We start from the raw sequence: 21564 nt of genomic DNA, 5'->3' as shown, positions 1-21564 counted from the left end.
GTGTGTGTGTGTGTGTGTGCACGTGCACGCATATGCTCATGTACTCGGGATCTGGTAGAGCCTGTCCAGGCTGCCCAGTCACCTGTGATGTCAGATTCCTTCAGGGAAGAAAGGAAGGAGTGGGACAAGGCATGGCAGCTTTTCATCCTAGACTGCTCCTGTACTAAGGAGTCTCCTCTCCTAGAGTCACTGTCCCTTTCCTGGGAAAGGAGGGAGCTGTTCAAAGCCCTTGCTCTTTTAGAGGAGGAGGGAGAGGAGGAACTCTATTGATAACTGGGCTCAGTGCCACTGCTGTCAGTGCTGGGGTGCCTTCAGGGAGGTTGCTTTGGGGGGCCTTGTGAGGGAAGGCAGGCCAGGTTGTGCCGTAGACAATCCCCTTGGTAGAATGAACCTGGTCACCAGGCCAGGCCTGAGGAAGCAGCAAGGGTGACGGTGTGGCACGTTCCTGCTTGGCTTTCAGAGGTCTGGGCATTAGAGGGAGGCTGTGGCTTATCTTCTGTGCTCGGTCAGGTCAGAAAGGCTGAATGAACTGTTGTGTTGGGGCAGCGGCTTTGTGTCTTGCTCTGGAGAGGGCTGAGAACAGGGCCAGGACACCGCGTTCAGCACGCAGCAGCTATGGATAGCTGGCATTACCTGGGCCCTTTAGGAGTCTTGGAAATTTTCCACTTACATTTCATATTCATGGAAGAATTTCCAGCCCAGGCACTTCCTGCTCTTGCTCACGGCAGCTCACAGATATGCAAAACAGAGACCTCCCACCCCAGCAGCAGCAGACAGGACCCAGCCAGCTGCACTCACACGGACTCAGCTCAGCCTTCCGGGCATACACGGCCCATGGCCTGAGGGCCTCGCCTGTGTGGCATGCTCAGGATCAGCCATGGAGACTCCAGCCCCAGGCTCAGGTCTGTGTCATGGGTTCTGAGAGTGGGAGCCTGGCAAGAGCAAGAAACAGCTTCATTTGTGTAAGGAGGGGATTTGAGTGGTACTGTGCTTCCATTCTGGAGGGGCTATGATGCCATGAAAAATAACTGTTGGTTGAAATGGTGGCATTTTATAGCTTTCTAACTTTGTGACACTTCTTTAAGCTCGTCACAGGGTGTCATTTGTAACAGTGAGATAAGCTGTATCCCTAGCTGATTGAATTTATGGTTAAGCCTCCCAAGCCTGCCGGCTTCAGCTGACAAACGGTTGACAAACGGGTAAAAGCCAGGCTTGAAGAAGCAGCTGGAGCTGAAACTGCTTGGCATCTACAGAGCAGGCTTTCCTTGCATAAGCCTGCCCTGCCAGGTGTCTCTAGGTCTCAGAAGAGAGCCGGGCTGTGGAGGGAGGGTTGGCAGGAGGGAGCTGTCCGGAAGACAGATGTATAATGGGCTCCTAAGGCTCACTGACTTAGCCCAGCACCCCAGCTGGGTTACTTGATCTATACTAAGGTATGGAGTGAAGTCTTCACCACTTATTGAAGACACTGGTAATAATTCTGCAAGAGATTGATATGGCTTCTGCAACGAAAGGAATCTATCTCTATGGGGAAATGTTGCTATATGATCCTATCCTCGGGTCATTGATGTGCCTTGGGAATCTGGGGTGAGGAACTGTGGGATATAGCATCTTCCTGCTAACTGACCACAGGACCTGTTTCACCAGCAACAAGTGTTGACCTTTCATGGAACCACGGTGGGAAAAGGCTGGTTTAAACTATTTAAAGAGAAAAGAAGATCTTTTGTAGAAAGATGCATCCCAAAATGTATGTTTAGTTGACTTCAGCGAGGTGAAAATGCTTCATGGAAAGACATGGCAGTCTGTCATAAGAGCCCTCAGGCACAAAGGACCCTCTACCCCATGCCCACTTCTGAGGAGGCCTGGTGGGCTGTGTCAGGCCTGGGTGTGTTTGTAGGGGAAAGGGCTATGGGGTAGGAAGGTGGTGGGGGACAGTTTCTGTCCAGGGCAAGAGCTAATGCAGAGATGGATCTCAATGCTGTTAATTCCCTTAGCTGGCCAGTGTCTGATGTGGATTAGGTGGGAGAGGACCCTAATTACCAAAACCTGGGATGTAGAAGTTTGATTTTCTTCCTAGTTTCCTTTCATTAAAAAAACCTCTTCAGTCTATTTATTTTCTGGGGCACTTAGGTGGCTCAGTTGGTTGAGCGTCCAACTTCGGTTCAGGTCATGATCTCGCGTTTGGTGGGTTCGAGCCCCACATTGGGCTCTGTGCTAACAGCTCAGAGCCTAGAGCCTGCTTCGGATTCTGTGTCTCCCTCTCTCTGCCCTTCGCCTGCTCACACTTTGTCTCTCTTTCTGTCTCTCTCAAAGATGAATAAACATTAAAAAATATTTATGTTCTTTCTATCTTCTTTGTGTTTGTTAAAATGACATTATAACAGCATCAGTGATCAAAGTCAGATACTGCCTCACACATGCAGTCCTGTTATCTGGTCATCCGAGTATGTGTCTCTCTTCCAGCCCTTGTCTTTAAGGGAATGCATTTTCATCTCACTGCAACAAAAGCATGGGTACAGTTTTATGTATTAATTTTTTCATTTACTGTTATTTCACAATATTTTTTATGTGATTACACTGTCCTCATAATTATAATTTTGGTTGCTTGACTTTTTTCTTCAAGTGAATGTGCTCTTATTTGGACACTTTAAAGCTTTTTATATAAATAGTGCAGGTAAACATCTTTGTGCTTTTTCCTTCAGATTCTTTTCTTAGAAGCAATTTCTGGAACTGGGTTTATTCTGTCAAATGGTATGGATGCTTTATGGCATTTGCTGCCCCTTGCCCGAGCCCTGTTTGATGTCTACTTCTGAGATGCCCTGTGAGGTTGTAGAATGCTGCACTTGACCCGCAGCCTTAGAGTGGGGAGAGGGGTTGATGGGGTCCAGCTTCCTTTTCACCTAACAGCTCCCCCTGGCTCTAGTTCTGTGTCTTCCTCTCCATTTCTCTCTCTGTCACCTTTTTCCCCAAGCCCCGTTCTGATGATTTCCAGCTTCCCCTTCTGTGTGCTATCAGGATGTGGACGTCTCCACAGACAGCTCTGTCTCTTCCTCTTTGCAGGTCTGGCCTTCACTGTCTTGCTCTCTGCTGCTACAGATCAGCACAGTTACGTGCCAACTTCCTCCCTCCACAGCAACTCCCTCCCACTCAATCACTTGGAGGGGAGAGGCCCAGGAAAGCTATCGTCCTGGGTGTGGAGGGAAGGAGGAAATTGGATTCACAGTCAACGGGCTCACAGATGTACTTTGACTGGCGTTTGACCTGCTTTCTTCCTTCCTGTCTGTGTCATGAATTAGGCCCATGAGAACACCAGAGCAGCAAGCCTCCCTGGGCACCAGAAAGCTCTCTGGTATCTAGAAATTACAGCACTTAGAACTGAGAGCGCCTTGGAGACTGCCTAGTCTCATCCCTTTATCTCACAGAGGAGAAAACTGTGAGGCACAGAGAGTGACTGTCCCAAGGCTGCTCAGTGAACCTCTCCTCCCCTGTAATTGCTTCCTTTCCTGGCCACACGGAAACAGGGCTCCTGTCTTACCTTCATCCTCGTCTCCCGGCTGACTAAACCACCTCTCTCTTTAAACCTTGCTCAAAGAAACTGTGGTAATAGGTAGACAGGACACCCTTCTTCCAGAGCTGCTCTAGTGAAGGTAGCTTGTTGATAGGATGCAGTATTCATTCATTCTGTAGGAGTGATGCTGGGCACAGCCAGGGAACCTATCCTGACACCTAGCTGGACAAAGAGAAGCACTACAATGTAGTGGTTAAGAAGACAGGCATGGGGACCAGGTGCCTGGGTTCAAACCTCTGAACAGAGGCTCAGAGAGGAAAGGGGCAGAGGGCCAAAGGCTGAGAACAACGCAAGTCTCTGCTCATTTAGTAAAAGTGTGACCCCGGGCAAGTTAGCTCTCTGTGCCTTTATTTTCTCATCTGTAAAATGTGAATAATAGGATTCACTGAGTTAATAAGTAGAAAGGGCTTGGCAGAGTGTACCTATTAATAAGTCCTATATAAATGTTAAAAGAAAGACAGACAGGTAGAAAGAAAGAAAAGAAAGGAACAAACCAGGTAATTTAGGCCAGCTAGGGATAATAAGGAGCCAGTGTGAAGAGAGATAGGCCAAGCTTTGAGGAAGTAAGTTTTCAGCGGGGCTGTGAAAGGTAGAGTATCCCTGTCTCTAAACCTTTATTTTATTTGCTGTGTCTTGTTCAGAGTTCCAGAAAACTTGGGAGATGGTAGAACCGTCATGGTAGATTCTTTCTTTTCAGCAAAAGAGCGTGTTTTGTGTGATGAAGAATGTGGCTTTGGATCGCCCAGAGCACTGCGGCCATCTCATGGGACCTTAGGCTAATCATTAAGAACTTTGGGCTCTCATCTTCCCTTTATGCAGTGGGGAGTGAGGTTTGGTCATTGCTGTACCCAGACGGCCCCCTGATAGTCTGCAGGAGAGGGGTCTGAACTCTCCTATCCCTTCCCCATCATGGAAACAAAGCCAGGAGAGGTAGGACTGCCAGCATGCTGTGGGTCCCCTGTGTTCGGGACAATAGAAACACAAGTAGTTCGGTCATTCTTTGACTTCTGAACATTTGCTTTCTCATGAAAGGTGAGTGGTGCTATACCCTTCACATCCAATGACTTATGGAGCTAGTTTCTGAAGCTGGTGCACTGGGTTTGGTCTGGGGAATTCCGGAGTAAGACAGCTGACCCCAAGGACCCTTGTTTTAGTAGCTTCTCCTCCCCCACCCCACTGACTCGGGCCATCTGGGAATTCCAGAGGCTAATGCTTGCTCTTTTTCTGCTAGCCGAGATGCCGCGCCAGTTTCCCAAGCTGAACATCTCCGAGGTGGACGAGCAAGTCCGGCTCCTGGCAGAGAAAGTGTTTGCTAAAGTACTCCGAGAAGAGGACAGCAAAGATGCCCTGTCCCTCTTCACTGTCCCCGAGGACTGCCCCATTGGGCAGAAGGAGGCCAAGGAGAGGGAGCTGCAGAAGGAGCTGGCGGAGCAGAAGTCCGTGGAGACGGCAAAAAGGTTTGTCCCCACAAGCCAGAGCACATGTGCACAGTGGTGCAGACCCAGGCAGGCTGTGGGCATGTGTCTGAGATAGGGGGCCTGTCCCTGGGAGATGAGTTTATTCCTTAACCAAGACCCCTTAATTCACCACTTCTTTCTTGAAGGCTGTTTCCAGGCCTGTGTTTGGCAGAAAAGGTAAAAAAACACCTTTTCTCTGCTGCTGTTTGAACAACAAATCATGTGCATAAATACGCACCATTTGCAAATGACAGTTCTATGATCCTTTTGGAAATTTGAAGATTGCTTGGGAAACATCAATTTTACTTCTTTTCATCGCTTGACAATTACTTTGCATTATTAAATAAGTCAGTTCACTATGTGCCAGGTGCTATACTAGGCACAGAGGATGCACTAATGAACAAGATATTTCCAGTCCCTGCCCTGTTGAGCTTACAGGTAGTTGGTCTAGACAACAATTAAGTAACGGGACAAATTAAATTAAAAAAATGACAAGTAATGATAAGTGATGTATCAGTGAGGGTCTAACCAGAAAAAACAGAAATCACTTAAATACTGGAAGGAGGATTTAAAATTCTTCTTTTTTTAAAGCTTATTTATTTTTGAGAGAGAGACAGAGCATGAGCGTGGCAGGGGAGAGAGGGGCAGAGAGAGGAAGACACAGAATGCAAAGCAGGTTCCAGGCTCTGAGCTGTCAGCGCAGAGCCTGACATGGGGCTGAACCCATGAACCATGAGATCATGACCTGAGCTGCAGTCGGACGCTTAACCAACTGAGCCACCCGGGCAGCCCTGGAAGGAGGATTTTAATGCAGGGAATGGTTGCTGAGGTGGCGGAGACCTGAGAAGACAAGCAGAGGGCAGGGAGGCAGGCCGGAGACTCAAAGCAGTAGGAAGCAGCTACCACTTGAGGCCGCAGGGATGATGGAAAGAGGCAGTGCTGCTGGAGCCCAGGGGGGAGAAGTTGGAACTGTGGTGGCCTTTTCGATGGAAAAGGAGCCAAGGAGGAGAGGCAGCAGCTGCAGAGATGCTTCCGAGGCAGAGATGGAAGCAGGAGATACCTAGCTGCAATCCTTCTGGCACCTTCCAATTTCTCCCAGTGGTTGCCATTGGCCAAACCTAGCCAGAAGCCAGCTAACACAAAGCAGGAAACACAGGGGGGCAGAGGGGGAGCTTGAGAAGTGGATCTGAGGACAAGCAGGCCGAGCATGGGTGCTATGAAGTAGATGAATAAAGTGTTGAAGGAGAGAGAGAGAGAGAGAGAGAGAGAGAGAGAGAGAGAGAGAGAGACCTCAGGCTGGAGGGATAGTCAGGGCTCAGGTCAGACTGGTCTTGTGCTCCCTGATGAGAAGTTTGGATCTTAAATCCAAGTACAATGTGAAGCCCTCCTCCTTTCAGTTGATCTCACCCAGGAGAGTGGAATTAAAGAATAAAAGAACTTTGAGAAAAAGTCTAGTGGGGCTTTAGCTGGGTTCTTGGACCACCAGCATACTGCAGACCTTAGAGCTAACATGGTGGAACGTAAGCCCTGACTGTGACCTGGTCAGCAATCAGGTCCTTCCTACGATATCTCCTTATTTTTAAAGGCACGCCCTCTGCTTTCTTGGTAGTATAGAATTTCAGTATTTCCTTCACTTTTTGGGAAAGAAGTAAAAAGGCAAGTACTGGTATAAAGGCTTCGCCATCCATAAAATAAGTGAGGGGCTCTGGGCCCACGGAGGGAAGGGGTAGTGGGTGCCGTTAGCCGGCTGTGAGTGCCAGCCTGTGTTAGGTGAGGTGGGGTGGCTGGAGGTCCAACAGTGTGTTCACCCCTGGAGGGTCAAGAAGAGGGGCGCCTGGGTAGCTCAGTCGGTTAAGCGTCCGACTTCAGCTCAGGTCCGATCTTGCGGTCCGTGAGTTCGAGCCCCGCGTCGGGCACTGGGCTGATGGCTCAGAGCCTGGAGCCTGCTTCCGATTCTGTGTCTCCCTCTCTCTCTGCCCCTCCCCCATTCATGCTCTGTCTCTCTCTGTCTCAAAAATAAATAAACTTTAAAAAAAATTAAAAAAAAAAAAAAGAAGAGCATGACTGTAGAGGCCCCTCATCCACACTGCACTGGCTTAACAGAGGGCTGGCTTTGTGGACTGAATGCTGTGCAGAACCCGCTGTGTCTTATGAATTGAGCATTTTCGACCCTTAATAATTGGAAGAGAAGAAGTCCTGGTATTTTTTATTATCGGGAATAGTGGGGTTCTGAGGCCAGTTTCATTACAGGGTGACACCGTGCCTCACATCTGCAAAAAGAGAGTGTACTCTTCTTATCAATGCCCAGGCTAACAGCAAAATGGAAACTTTCTTACTCTAAGTCCAAATGGTGCCTCATGATTTCCAGAAATTCTTCCATAGGCTGGCTCCTCTCCAGGAATTATGTTCTGTCCCTGCTCGTTAGGATGTGGTGGTCTTGGTTCGCATCTATATGCTCCCTAACACTGGAAGCTTCCTGAGTTCTGTATCTGGATCCCCAGGGTCCAGCCTAGGACTTAGGCCATGTTGGTGAGCAGTGGATGTGTGACAGAGAAAAGTTGTAGTATCTTCACAGGTAGCACTTCAGGGTGGCTACAGCTCTCTGGACCATTGTGTTCTGTCACTCTCTAGTATGTTCTATGACCTTAGAAAATTAGGAAACATCTCTGTGCCCTACTTTCTTCCTCATCTATAAAGTGGGGATGGTAACAGTAGCTACTTTTGTGGGGTGTTGTGAGGAATGAGGGAATTGACGTGGAAAGGGCCTAGAACAGTGTCACAATAAGCCCTCTGTTAACTGTTCACTGTTTGCCCGACTTCCTCCTGGGGAGACAGCATCAGCTACTGCTTACTGTGGACTCAGTGCTGGGCTGTGTGGTTTGCTTTCATTCTTTAATCCCCACATCAAGCTTATTAATTGGTTATTCTTATGGACTTCATTTTGCAGATGAGGAAACTAAGGCACAGAGAGGTTAAATTAACTTGCATGAGAACGCGGAGTGAGTAAGTGACAGAGCAGGGAGTAGAATCCACGACTTTTTTTTTTTTAATGTTCATTTTTGAGAGAGAGAGAGAGAACACATGTGTGTGGGGAGGGGCAGACAGAGATGGGGACGGAGTATCCGAAGCAAGCTCTGTGTTAACAGCACAGAGTCCCATGTGGGGCCTGAACCCACAGACTGTGAGATCATGACCTAAGCAGAAGTCAGACACTTAACCAAGTCGGACGTTTAACTGACTGAGCCACTCAGGTGCCCCAAAAAACCCATGTCTTTTGAATCTAGAACCCCACACCTTGATCATGAGGCTATTCCATCTCCAGCCAGGGGTGGAGTCTTTGGTTCCACCCGTAGATGCTGGAATGACACTGGGTGCTGCTCCCCAGGGTATTATTGCCGGCTTTTGAATGAAATGAAGGAAGCTGGGCCAGAGCTTCCCAAAAGAAAAGCTTCTTTTCTGCCAAAGGATGGACTGATCCCCAGACTACCTGTCAGAAGTCCCAGTGTTCTCCAGAGCGGTACATCCCTAATTTTCTTTCAGCCTCACTGCTCAGTAGAGACACCATTATGCAAACATTCAGACGTGGACAGTCCCTGGAGGAACCCTCTCCCCAGCTTCCTCTTTGTCTCTGGCTCCTCCTTGACACTCTGGAATGTAAGTGGTGATGTGGAGGCATCCTGCAAGGAGCCCACAGGCCTAGAGCCTGCAGCACATCTCCAGATACCCAGAGTCTGTGGGTTTGTGTTTCAAACTGTGACATGAGAAGGGACATCGTTTGGAAAAAGCCCTTCCTCACCCTGGCTCTTCTGAGAAGCCTGAATATTCCTGGCACTTGGAGAGAGCCTTTCTTTACAACCATTGCCTTTTTCTCTTTTACGAAGCAAGCAAGCAAGCAAAGACTATTGGAGGTCTAATGTAAAGGCACAAACTAAAATCAGGAAATAAAACAGTTTCTTCCAAAAAGAAGAAAAACTGGATTGTGAATAAGAAAGATGAGCACCTAAAACATGGAGGCTGGCTCCAGGAAGCCAGCAGCTGTAAGAGCTGAGCTGGGTTCAGACACAGCCCTTCTAGGATTGGGGGCTCTTTCCAGGGAGCCAGTGATTCAGCCTGCTCAGAGAAGCACTTGTTTTGCAGAGGCTGGGACCTCTGGTCTCCATCACTGCTCCCCCAGGCTGGGTGAGGAGGCCAGCAGGGACAGCTTGCTACTGGGCTCTACTTCCTTAGGAAGATGGCATTAGCTAAGACTCTGTTGGGACGTGGGGGTGGGTCGGGGGTGAGTCCAAGAGGGGTGGACCATCTATGGAATCAAAGTTAGGGGGCAGAGAAAAGAAGACAGGAAAACCTGAAAAGTACCCAGAAGCTCTCTTTTGTTCACTCCTCCTTTTTTTTGCCTTTGCTCACTTTGAATTTATCATCCTACCTAGCCAGAGCGCATCTACCCTACTAAAGTACAAAGTTGGAACTTAGCCAACACTGATCGTGACATGAAAAATGTCTGTGCAACCAAAATGTACATTAGTGCTCCCCAGCTCTCCCATTTCTTCTTTTTGAGCAGCTTTATTGAGATACAATCCGCATACCATACAACCCACCCATTTAACCTGTACAAGTCAGTGGTTTTTATTATACTTGCAAAGTTATGCAACCATCACCACAATCAGTTTTAGAACATTTTTATCATTCCCCAAAGAAACCCTAGTAGCTTTCAGCTGTCATGTCCCCAGTACTCTCGTCCCATCTCCTATTTATTCTTACTTCATATAATAAGCTTGGTGATCTTGTTTCTTATCCTGTGACAGATTTAAGGAAGGAGACTAGAAGTGGGGAGAGGAATTTCTACAGGCAGGGTCATTGTGGTGACTGTAAGCTCAGGCGTGGGAGTCAAGGCCACTGAGTTCAAATGACGCCCATGTGTTAGTACTGAGTGCACTTGGGCGAGGTCTTCAATGCAGGAGCCTATTTCCTGATCTGCACAATGAGGGTAATAAAACACCTACCTTGGGAGAACTAAGTGAGCTAATATGCATGACTACTTAGGACAGCACTTGGAACATCATTAGTGTTCTTGTTTCTGTCATTATTATTTGACAGTCACCAGTGAGGGAGGAAACTATGAAAAGCAGACACAAGAATTTGAAGTCTTGGGACAAAATGCCTTTAAGCTCATGACTGGGTAACACGGTGATGACTCTGAGTCATCGAGAGAACTTGCAATTATGTTCGGCACGCTCTGATTAAGATATAGGAATTATGAATTTCATTTTAAAAAGCCACATCATAGTTGTTGTTGTTTTTTAAATTAGGGTATAAAGGGGACAGACTTTGTCTGAAAAATGTAGCTTTCTAGAACAGCTGCTTTCCCAAGTAAAACAGATAAACAGATAGTTGTTATGAGTTGAGCATAGTACAGCTACAATGTTATTAAATCATTTTGTTTAATGAAATTTCTTTTTTTTTTTAAGTATTTTTTGGGAGAGCACAAGTGGAGGAAGGGCAGAGATAGGGGGACAGAGGATCTGAAGCGGGCTCTGCACTGAGAAGCTGACAGGCTGACAAGGCTGACAGCCATGAGCCCCATGTGGGACTGGAACTCAGGAACTGTGAGATCACGACCTGAGCCAAAGTTGGACACTCAACCAACTGAGCCATCCAGATACCCCTGTTTAATACAATTTCTTAAATTAGGGCTATGCAACTTTTAAAATTCAGGGCCATTAACAAAGCAGCTTCATTTAAACCCGTTTGATTCATCTGCTTTTAAAGTTAAGAACAAAAAGCTGGGGCCTTTGGGGAGGAAGGGCAATGGGAAGGGAGTTGGTGGGCAATGGAGTCCTACGCTTGGTCAGGAGAGAGCAGAGGGGGATAGTGACAAGGGAGGGCAGGTTATCAGAGGGAAGTGAAGGAAGAAACAAGGGTTGAGATTGTGAATTTTTACACCTGATAGGCTTCAAGTGTGCAATTCAAAGCCACCCCCGCCCCCCCCCCCCCCCCCCCCCCCGAGCAGGCCACTGGTCACTTGGTGGGCACATGGAGTAAGTGCTCTCCACAGGGCCCAAGCGCCTGGCATTCCTTCTCCTAGTGTCTGCCCATCACGGAAGTGCACCATAGTCAGCTGTATCTGCTTTCTTCCTTCTGGATCGGCTGGGACCTTTGGTCTCAGTCACTGCTCCCCATTCTCACATGAATCACTGCGGTGACAGTGGAAGCAAGAGCAACAGCTGAGCCTCTGGAGGTGGGGAATGCCTGCCCCACCTAATGGCATTCCAATTAAAACTGTGAATAAATCTCTATGCTGGTTTGTGGCTCTTGCCCCAAACCTTTATTTAAAAAAAAATTTTTTTTAATGTTTATTTATTTATCTTTGAGAGAGAGAGAGAGTGAGGGAGAGGGGAAGAGAGAGAGAGGGGACAGAAGATCTGACAGAAGCGGGCTCTGCACTGACAGCAGACAGCCTGATGCGGGGCTTGAACCCACAAAGCTTGAACCCACAAGCTGTGAGGTCATGACCTGAGCCGAAGTCAGATGCTTAACTGACTGAGCCACACAGCCGCCCCTCTTGCCCCAAACCTTTAAAGTGGTAGTTCTCATCTGGAAGGGTAGCGGCTACCAGAATGATCTGAGTATGTGCGAGGGAGGTTTTCAAACAAGCCTGCTCATTCTGAAGCGTTTTCCTCTCCCTTTGAGAATGATGCAGGGAGACATCTCTGATCCTGCTGCTTCACTGCTCCCACCCTCAGTGTGATTAGGTGTCTCCTCTGGGATCCCAAAATATCCAGAGCCTCTCACACACCAACGACATTGTGTGGTGACAGTCTGCTGAGTTGTCTGGCCATCTATGCCATCATCAATCAGTCAGTCCCTGGAGTCCAAGGTGTATTTTCTATCTGTCTAGCCCTGGGGGCTGGCACTTGGTACTTTATTGAATAAAGTGACTTGTTGTACACATTTGAGAGCCTCTGGTGAAAGGTTTGGTCTGGTGACTTTCCCAGCCTTCAAGTCCTCTGGACAGACTACATAAGGGCAGGGGCTTGTGAAGGTCCCTGGGAAGATGCTGGCTATTCTCTAGAAGATTGAAGAGGGTCTTGGGGTTCTTAACTTGGGTTTAACACATGAATCAAATGTTATTACAGGAAGGCTTTGGGGTGCCCAGATGTTGAGGAGGGTTGGGAAATGGAGCAGGGTAATGATGGGGACACAGTGAATGGCAGGGGCAGCTGAGGGCCATAGAGTTGGGCGGGAGGGGCACCAGACAGGTGCTAAGAGATACCATAATAACAGCCCATGTGACCAGTTCGTGTCCTTGTATTGAGGACCTGTTTGGGCAAGAAGGTTCTTGTGACCCAGAAGTGCCATCCATTTCAGAGAGGACAAAGCTGCTCCTGGCCCCTTGGGCCCTTAGGCTTGGCCTGGAGCTGGTATCCTCACAGCCCCACACCCTGCCAGCTCTTTGGTAGGAGTGAGTTTATGCCAGGTGGATGTGTGGGTGGGGGAAAGAGGGGGCGTGCCAGCTGTGGCAGAGAGAGCTGGCTTACTCTGATGCCCCAAGGGCTAGCACGAGGTAGAACAGGTGGGACTGTGGACAGACAGATCTTGGCCCATCATAAGGAAATGCTTTCTAACAGTGGCAACAGATCATGTTTTGTTCACCTTGTTTGTGTGCTTAGCACTGGCCTGGCCCAGAGTAAGTGCTTGGTAAGTGTTTCTTGAACAAATGATTGATTGCTGATGTCTTATCCAGAAATGTAATGAGCTGTCTGTCAGTGGAGGTATTCAAGCAGAGGCAGTGTTAATGAGAGGACTGGGGTGTGTAGTGTTTAAAATCCTTTCCAGCTAGGACACTCCCTTGTTCTATAATCCAGATAAAGCTTACTTTAAGCTTATTAAAAGACAACTTCTTTTATTGCTGTTACACATGCGGGGCTTCAGACAGCCTTGAGAGGGAAAGAAAGACAGGTGTGTGGACACACGCGCATATTCAGTCACTCAGTTGCTGCTTTCCACCTTTGTTGGCTGAGCCTTGGTTGAATAGAATGGATACTAGATATGCGCCTATAGTAGACAGAATTTCTAAAATGCCCTCCCCAAAGATGGCCCTCCCTAATCTCCAGACTTTCTGAATATGATGAGACATCACTCAGCGATTATACTGTCATATGTAGCACAGTAGCAGACTTGAAGATAAGGAGGCTACAGAGGTGGACTTGATCTAATGACACACATATAAAGAGTAGGGGGCTCTCTCTGGCTGGTAGGAGAAGGGAAGTCAGAGAGGTTTGGAGCACAGAGGCAGCTATGCCTGGCTTTGAAGATGGAGGGGGCTGTGTGCAAGAATCAGAGAGCAACCCCTGCCCAGTAGCCAACCAGGAACAGGAACCTTAGTCTTATGGCCATGTGGAACTGGATTCCGCCAACAGCCTGGATGAGCATGCAAATGGATTCTTTCCCAGAGTCTCCAGGTAAGAGCTCAGTGAAGCCAGCATCTTGATTTTGGCCTTTTGATACCTGGAGCATAGAGCCCAGCCAAGCCTACCCAGACTTCTCACCTACAGAACTGTGAGCCAATAAATGGGTGTGGTTTTTAAGCCACCAAGCTTGTGGCAATATGTTATGTGCCCCAATAGAAACAATACAGGGCCCTCTCCTTGGGCTCCAGTTAGCTTTTCCAATGTTCTGAGATATAAGCTTAATGGTTAGCTCTTGTTACTCCAAGCCCTTGCCCAAGGTGAGCAAGCCCTGAGGAGTTGCCCCATCTGTTGTTTAACCTATCCCTGTGCCTGCAAAATCTGAGCTCCTAGCCCACAGATGTTCACATGTGACAGTCTGGTGCTCACTTGAAGACCAAGACAGGAGACATAATGGATGTCTTCAAGAAGAACTCTTTGGGCACCTGCTGATGGGTACTGGCTTTCTCACTGAGGCAGAGGAATATGGACATTCCTAGGACAAGCCTGGTGGGTTCTTGGCTTAGGCAGCCTTCCAGTTTCCTGATTATACTGGGCTTTATTACCTTTCTTACCTGTTGCTCACCTTAGATGTTACCTTGCTTCTCCCTGGTGAGACTGGCCCTCAGGCAGCATTGGCTGAAGCATGGGGGTGAAGTTGGCAAAGAGACAAAACAGTGAGCTGGCAGGCATATGAATGACACAAATGCCAGAGTCTTATGGGACCCAGCTGAACCGGTCAGAATGTTAGAGGGAGCCCAAAGTAATAGCTCTTCCTGTAGGTGTGAATAACCAAAAGATGCCAAAGTGAGAACTGTATTAGTCAAGGTAAATCTGCCTTTGAGGAATGATTGACTGGCATGAGTTGACATCTTCCTTGGGGGCATGTTGCTTAGCTTAGCTCTGTGGAAAGGATGATGGCAGGCTGGAGAGAGCCTGGGTTGTAGGCCCCTGGAGTTCAGGCTGCCTTTCCTGAACAACTCAGTGCATCTGTTATGCAAGGCCCAAGGTCAGGGCAAAGTCAAACTCTTGAAAAGGGGCTGCCTCTACTTTCCAGGTGTAAACAGCCTTGCCCCAAAGAGGTGATAACACAAGTGGGCAGATAAAGACTGAGAGCCATGGCAAGCGTTGGGTGTATAGACAGAAGAGGTAAATGGCAAGCGTTGGGTGTATAGACAGAAGAGGTAAATGTGGTTCCTGAAAAATTAGCAACGGGCCTGTAAGGAGACCTGGTCAAGTGTCAGGAGGAAGGTAACCTCTTCCAGGTGACACATAAGGCCTGTTTGGAGATCAACCAATTTTTCCACCCCTTCTAGGTATCATGGCACCTAGAGGAGAGAGGGGTTCTGTGGGTCTGTGGGCCACTGAGGCCTTTGCTGGTGACTATAGGCCTTGGATATCCTGCTGAGTCCTCAGCTGGTTTCTGGCATTGGGCACTGCTGGGTGGCTATGCTGGGGGCCTGGGGTCATTAAAGTCAGAACTCCTCCCAGGAGAGGGGAGTGCTCATGGCTTTACCTCATTACTGGTTAACTCCCTTCCTGGAGATCCTAGGACTTGGGGTGGTGAGTGTTCACAAATCACTGTAAATAAGCATGAGCTTGTGGCACTTTAAAACCAACCTATGCCCACTTCCCCGAGAGTTTGTAAAATCATCTTTTGGTGCTAAGTGACCAAAGGGACCTGAGATTGATGCTGACTGATCTCTTTCTCATAACAGAGATACAGATCTGCACCTGCCCAGCAGTAGCAGCAGCCAGGATGGCACAGATTAGGCACAGGAAGGAGCAGAGGAGGTGACGGGGTGGATAAGTTCCCAGAGAGGCGGTAGGCTATGGGCTAACTGCCACCCTGCCCTGTGACTTTGTACAAGCCCTCTTCCATCTCTGGGCCCCTGACTCCTTCATGAAAAAAAGAGGTGGGACTAGTTAGTCATCATGAGCTCTTCTGGCTCCACTGCCCCAAATTTTGAATACTTTGAAATACAAGGTGGTTATCCGTCTGTGACCCTGTTCATTGTCCTTCTGAGGCTGTTCAGATGCTGGGACTCGGAGTTTGGGTGACTTAATATGGTCCTCACTCCTGCCCTTGGTGTTAGACCCCTGCAGTATGGTCTGCTCTCTGTCTCCCAAGACAGTTGCCTTCTCTAATGTTCTGTGTGCCCTGCACAGGCCACAACCATTCTTAGTGACCACAGGGAGAGGTATCTGAGGGCTGTTCTGTACCTCAGGCAGAGAGATGTGTGCAAGAGGAAGGCATAATTGGCAACTTCTTTTTTTAAAATTTTTTAAATGTTTATTTTTGAGAGAGAAAGAGAGAGACAGAGACTGGGGGGGGGGGGGAGGGGGCGGGGAGGGGCAGAGAGAGACGGAGACACAGAACTTGAAGCAGGCTCCAGACTCTGAGCTGTCAGCACAGAGCCCAGTGCGGGGCTCAAAATTATGGACCACGATATCATGATCTGAGCTGCGGTCAGAAACTTAACTGACTGAGCCACCCAGGCGCCCATAATTTGCTACTTATTAATGATAGGGCCAGTACCAGTGATTAATCAGAGGGAAATTCTCCTGCCATGTACATAACAAAGACTCTTTATCACTTGCCCCAATTAGTGACTGATGCTTCCCACTTTTCCTTGTCCTTGGCTTTTAGAAAGAAAAGTTTCAAGATGATTCGGTCCCAGTCCCTGTCTCTGCAAATGCCTACGCAGCAAGATTGGAAGGGCGCCCCGACAGCCAGTCCGGTCCTGTCTCCCACTACCCCTGTGTTCCCTGGAGCCACTTGCCAGCCCACGCCAGGGCCCTATGCCATTCCCGAGTTCCAGCGGGTCATCATCAGTGGAGATTACTGTGCCGGGGTAAGGTGTCTCCCACTCCCCATTCTCTACCCACTCCCCTGGGGGTTGTATGAAGGCTGATGGCCTTGTGCAGAGGCCAGGGTCCCCTGGGCCACTGGGGACTATGCCCAGCCCTGAAGCCTGGTATCGTCTGTGGGTATCTAGGAGGTGGCCGGCAGGAGGCACAGAAGTCTGAAGAGAAGGAGAGTCTTAGTAGAGGTTGTGGGGTATGGGTATGTCTAGGGTGCTGCTCATCCCCGTGAGGGGGGCCTAGGGTTGCAGGCTAGCACAGTGGGCTGTGGCTGTGGCCTGCAAGTTCCATGCATTCCCTGGGTCCAGAATGCTTCTCTCTGTCCCTGCAGCCCACTAAGGAAGATGCTAGCTCGGACCCCTCAGTGTTTCCAAGTGTTGAGTGGACTTGAAGTCCAGGTTTGCGTGAAATCAGTTATTGCTTGTTCAGCTTCTCCTATGTGATTAGGCTCAGTATCCTTAAATACAGGCCAAACTCTCCCAACCAGGACGAGGGGGTTTGAGGAGAAAATGAACAAGCTTGGTTTACACCAAGTCGGTTAATACAGTCACCAAAAATGTGCTGATTTTCCTGGTTGGATGATGCATTTTTATTGCTTACTTCTTTCCTTTTTTTTTCCCCAATTTTTTAATGTTTATTTATTTTTGAGAGACAGAGAGAGACAGAGCACAAGCAGGTGAGAGACAGAGAGAAGGAGACAGAATCTGAAGCAGGCTCCAGGCTCTGAGCTGTCAGCACAGAGCCTGACGTGGGGCTCGAACCCACGGACTGAGAGATCATGACCTGAGCTGAAGTAGGACACTCAACCGACTGAGCCACCCAGGTGCCCCTACTTCTTGAAGAGAAATATCAGTTAGTGCCAGGGTTAAGTCTGAGTCTATCTCCCTGGCCCTCAACCAGCTACCTGTTGACCTCAATTGACCTTGTTGTTCTCTCTTCTTTTTAACAGTGGTTTTAGAATATATGATATATCTGAGAAAGCAAAGTAGCTACTACTCTTCTTATACATTACCCTGTAGTTTTAAAAAATATGTTATTTGTTTGAGGCAACCCTTGTGTGTTTTCACACAAATAACCTATGTACCTACAATTAATTAGGCACATATAATTTGTTTATTTTTACACAAATGGTAGTTTACACATTATACTGAGTCTAGCTTTTTACACTTTACGGTACATCTTAGAGATAATGCCTCTCAATAGATGAAGAACTTCCTTGTTCTTTTTTTTTAATATTAATTTTTTTTTCAACGTTTTTATTTATTTTTGGGACAGAGAGAGACAGAGCATGAACGGGGGAGGGGCAGAGAGAGGGAGACACAGAATTGGAAACAGGCTCCAGGCTCCGAGCCATCAGCCCAGAGCCTGACGCGGGGCTCGAACTCACAGACCGCGAGATGGTGACCTGGCTGAAGTCGGACGCTTAACCGACTGCGCCACCCAGGCGCCCCTGTTCTTTTTTTTTAAATATGTATATAAGTGCATAATATTCCACTGTGTGGATGTACCACACTTTAAGTTCTTGTGGATGGGAATTTTGTTGGATTGGAAACAATGCAGTCCTTCCCCAAAGAAGCAGTATCCTGACCAGGAGTCCTTGGTGTCTACCTGGCCTCTGACGTGGGCAGAACAGGAATAGGGGGAGTTGAAGTAGATTGAAAGCCAGCTGAATGGGAGGATGTTGGCCTGGTTCAGTAGCTAGCTTCTTTCCATTGATTTCTGGCACAGAGCCCCTGAGCTGGGCGGTTGGTCCCCAGAGAACTATGAGTCCATGAGAAACAGGCTGACCTTGCAGATCACCTTGGCCCCCAGTAGGCCCACTGTCGGCATGGGGCCTGCAGTATCTACAAGTGGGCCGATGGCTGGTCATTCCCTGGGATCCCAAGTACCCTCTCTAGCCATGGCCTGAGCCCCTTGCCAGGCTGAGTCCATTGGCTCTGCAAGGTGTTTGGCTTTGTCATTGGCAGGGACATATTTTTGTCTAAGGTTCTAAGGTGTTTGTGTCTTCTCACCTATTCCTGCTACTCTCAGAAGCCATCCACTGGAAGGTGTAAAATGGAATTAACACACTCTTATGGGGACATTTGGAATCAGGAAAGGAGAAGTTACTTTCTTAACCAAAGTGAGGAGCAACATTTAGTGAAAGTATAAAAACATGCATGGAAAAGATATATACCAACTTCCTTCCTCTGAGGCTGGAGTAGGGTGAAGGAACAAGGAGGGTAGAGTTTTAGCTATATCTATGATGATTTATTTATTCATGTATATAAGAGATCTGGAACAGTAATGAAAAACATTAAAAGTTTAGCTCTGGAAGGTAAACACGTGAGTGTCTGTCATATTATCTTCAGTGCTGTCTTTATGTTTAAAGTATTTTAAAACTAAAAATGATTTTAAAAATTTTTAATGTTTATTTATTTTGAGAGAAAGTGAAGGAGAGTGAGTCGGGGGTGGGGGGAGCAGAGAGAGAGGGAGAGAGAGAATCCCAAGCAGGCTCTACACTGTCAGCACAGAGCCCGATGCGGGGCTTGAACTCATGAACCATGAGATCATGACCTGAGCTGAAATCAAGAGTCAGACGCTTAACGGACTGAGCCACCCAGGTGCACCAAAACTAAAAATGATTTTTAATTAAAGCAGAGAGGAAAAGTTCCAGGAACACCCCTGCCACCCTCCCCACCCCGGCGCCCCATGCTCCACCAGTATCTTGTATCTCCCTCTGCTGTGTCACTTACCTCCTGTTACGACTGTCTGGTTACGGCTTGTCTCCCCAGACACATTCATGTTTCTGCCACACACATCCTTGCCAAATGCACAGAGGTAAATGAGCCCAATGGAAGGTGGGAATTTATCTTGTCTGTCTTTGAGTATGAGGCAGCTCTGGGAAAGCAGAACATGCTTAGGCTTTGGGACCCAGTCAGATCAGAATCCGAAGTTTGACTTTGTAACTTCTGGGCCTCTCTGGGCTGTGGTTTCCCCATTTGTAAAATGGGTTGCCGTAAGGACCAAAATGAAATCTAACACTTGTCAACAAGCGCTTGTTGCCTGGGTGAATTGAATGATTAACACACGAATCAGAAGCCAAAGCAAAGCAGCAGACAGAGCGTGCAGAGTTTTTATTTTTCCCTCTGAGGGACTCAGGTGAGTCCCTCATGTGAAAGCAATGATACTCACCCTCTGATCAGACATATGTTCTGGCCTTGCCTCTTCATGTTCAGGATGCAACAGCAGGCTTGTGGTTTAATCAGCAGGACTTGGGGCTGGCCTTGGGGGTGCAGGCTAGAGTACCTGCCTCTTCCCTAGTCTCTGGCAGCTGTAACTCTCCTCCTGTGCCAAGGGTCCCCAAGACCACCCCTGGGCTCAGTGATTCACTAAGAGGACGTCTAGGACCGAGCACACAGTTATACTCAGGACTAGGATTTATTATAGCAAATGGATGCAGAGCGAAGTCAGCACCGGGAAAAGGTACAGGGGGTGGAGTATGGAGAGGCCAGACTCCTCTCCCCGTGGAGTCACCAGAACATACTTAATTCTATCAGCATTGATTTATGACAAGTTTGAAGTGTCGTCTACCATGGAAGCTCATTAGAGACTCAGCACCTAAGGTTAATAAAAACGTTGTCTCCCAGACTCCTCGAGGAAATCAGGTGTTCGACATAAACCGAGCATAAACTGTACATTTTAGGCTGGGTGAGCTGCTCGTATGAGTCAGTGGGAAGAATGCCCCCTGAAGCCCAAGTTCCCAGCCAGCAGCCGAAAGCCAACTTTACAGTAGATCTTGTTAAGGACAGTGGTCTCAGGCCTATGATACGGACTCTTCTCTGCACACCTCCTTCTGCAGATCACCGTGGAGGACTATGAGCAGGCTGCCAAAAGCCTAGCCAAGGCCCTGATGATACGGGAGAAGTATGCCAGACTTGCCTACCATCGCTTCCCACGGACCACGGCCCGGTACCTGGGTGATCAGAGGGTAGACACTGCACCTCCAGAGGAGGGCCTCCCAGGTGGGTGCATGTGGGTCCCAAGTGGGGCACGGCCCAAGAATTGGTACTGGCCGGATGTATTCTCTTTGTTCTGGCTGGATGTATTTCTCCCACATGGTGTTTTAAGGGCAAGGCTCTGGTATTGGCTTCCTACACCCACGTTTGCTGGTTTCCCCAATGTCTGATTCTGTGCGCACTGTGTACCTGGCTCTGGACAGAGCTGAGCTATAGAAGTTAAGAGAGAGGCAAACCCTGAGCTAGAGAATCCTCCAGAGACATAGGCAATCTCATTCTGGGTGTTTAACACAACACCATCAGACAGTAAATGTTGAATTGCTGGTGGGGTGGGGTAGTGTGGGGATAGATGCAGAGTGCATGTTCTGGGGGTAGGGAAAGTAGGCTTTGACATCAAACACACCTGCATTCTGGTCTCAGCTCCACCACATTCTTGGGCAAGGTATTTCGCCAGACCTCAGTTTCTCAATATGTAAAATGGGAATAATACCTATGCCTTGGGCCTGTTCTGCAGCGTTTGGGGAAGAGGAGGTCAGAGATGGGAGGATGATTTCTGGTGGAGACTGGCCTGTGAAGGACATAGGAGCAGTAGAGGCTGTAAGCTAGGTAACGTGAATGAATACAACAAGAAACCACTATCTGTGAAGGTGGTGGTGGGGGATCAGATGAGGGCCTGGTGGTCTGTGCCAGTGCCCAAGGACCTGGCTGCCTGCTGGGTGTAACTGCTGTCGACAGGTCTTCTCCTGTCTGGGTTTTCCTTGCAGCTCTGAGACCTGGGCTTTGGGCATCTGTTGCTACCTGGGACCCTGGGTGTATCTCAACACTTCAGGGCCCATTTCCCTATCTGTCTGAGGCAAGTTGATGCCATCTGCCCCAGTTTGGGCAAGGGCAGACAGGAATGACTGTCAAATGTGTACTCTATACAAAGCAGAGTACCCTGGGGGCTGGAAATGAGCGTGGTGAGACAGAGGCTGTGGCTTCTTGCAGGCCTTGGTCCTGCCTGCATCTCACAGGCCCCTGGCACACTTTAGGGACTCCTGAGCTAGCCTGGGGCTGTGCTGCTTCAGCCCCTGTGATGCCTCACTCCTGCTCTGGGACAGTCTGTTCTGAGCACTGAATGGGGGACACTGCCTTGGTTGCCTTCTTTGATGAAGATTCCAGGGAGTGTCCCTAGCTCTCGCTGGCATCTGAGAAGGTGGGCTCTATGTGGGTTGGTTGATGTGCAGAGTTGTAGC

At 48.5% G+C, this 21564-nt stretch overlaps 1 protein-coding gene across 8 annotated transcripts in view; it reads left to right on the top strand.

Annotated features, from left to right (window-relative positions):
- The window catches only part of AMPD3 (adenosine monophosphate deaminase 3), a 60335-nt gene that overhangs the window by 17843 nt on the left and 20928 nt on the right, over positions 1-21564 (top strand). For 7 of the 8 annotated variants that reach the window (XM_086677986.1, XM_086677993.1, XM_086677991.1 and 4 more), the window contains exons 2-4: positions 4797-5022; positions 16117-16321; positions 20173-20335. In XM_086677986.1, the coding sequence (XP_086534112.1) occupies positions 4802-5022; positions 16117-16321; positions 20173-20335 (589 nt within the window). In that variant the 5' untranslated portion in view covers positions 4797-4801. Of the gene's footprint in view, positions 1-69; positions 903-4796; positions 5023-16116; positions 16322-20172; positions 20336-21564 lie in introns of those variants that run through there. The other variant, XM_086677987.1, reaches the window with a different exon arrangement.

The sequence above is a fragment of the Puma concolor genome, chromosome D1 (assembly GCF_028749965.1).
Source record: "Puma concolor isolate L17-30 chromosome D1, mPumCon1.1.hap2, whole genome shotgun sequence".
Classification (NCBI taxonomy): Eukaryota; Metazoa; Chordata; class Mammalia; order Carnivora; family Felidae; genus Puma; species Puma concolor.
The sequence above is the reverse complement of the archived record's forward strand: the minus strand, read 5'-3'. Positions and strand labels throughout refer to the sequence as shown.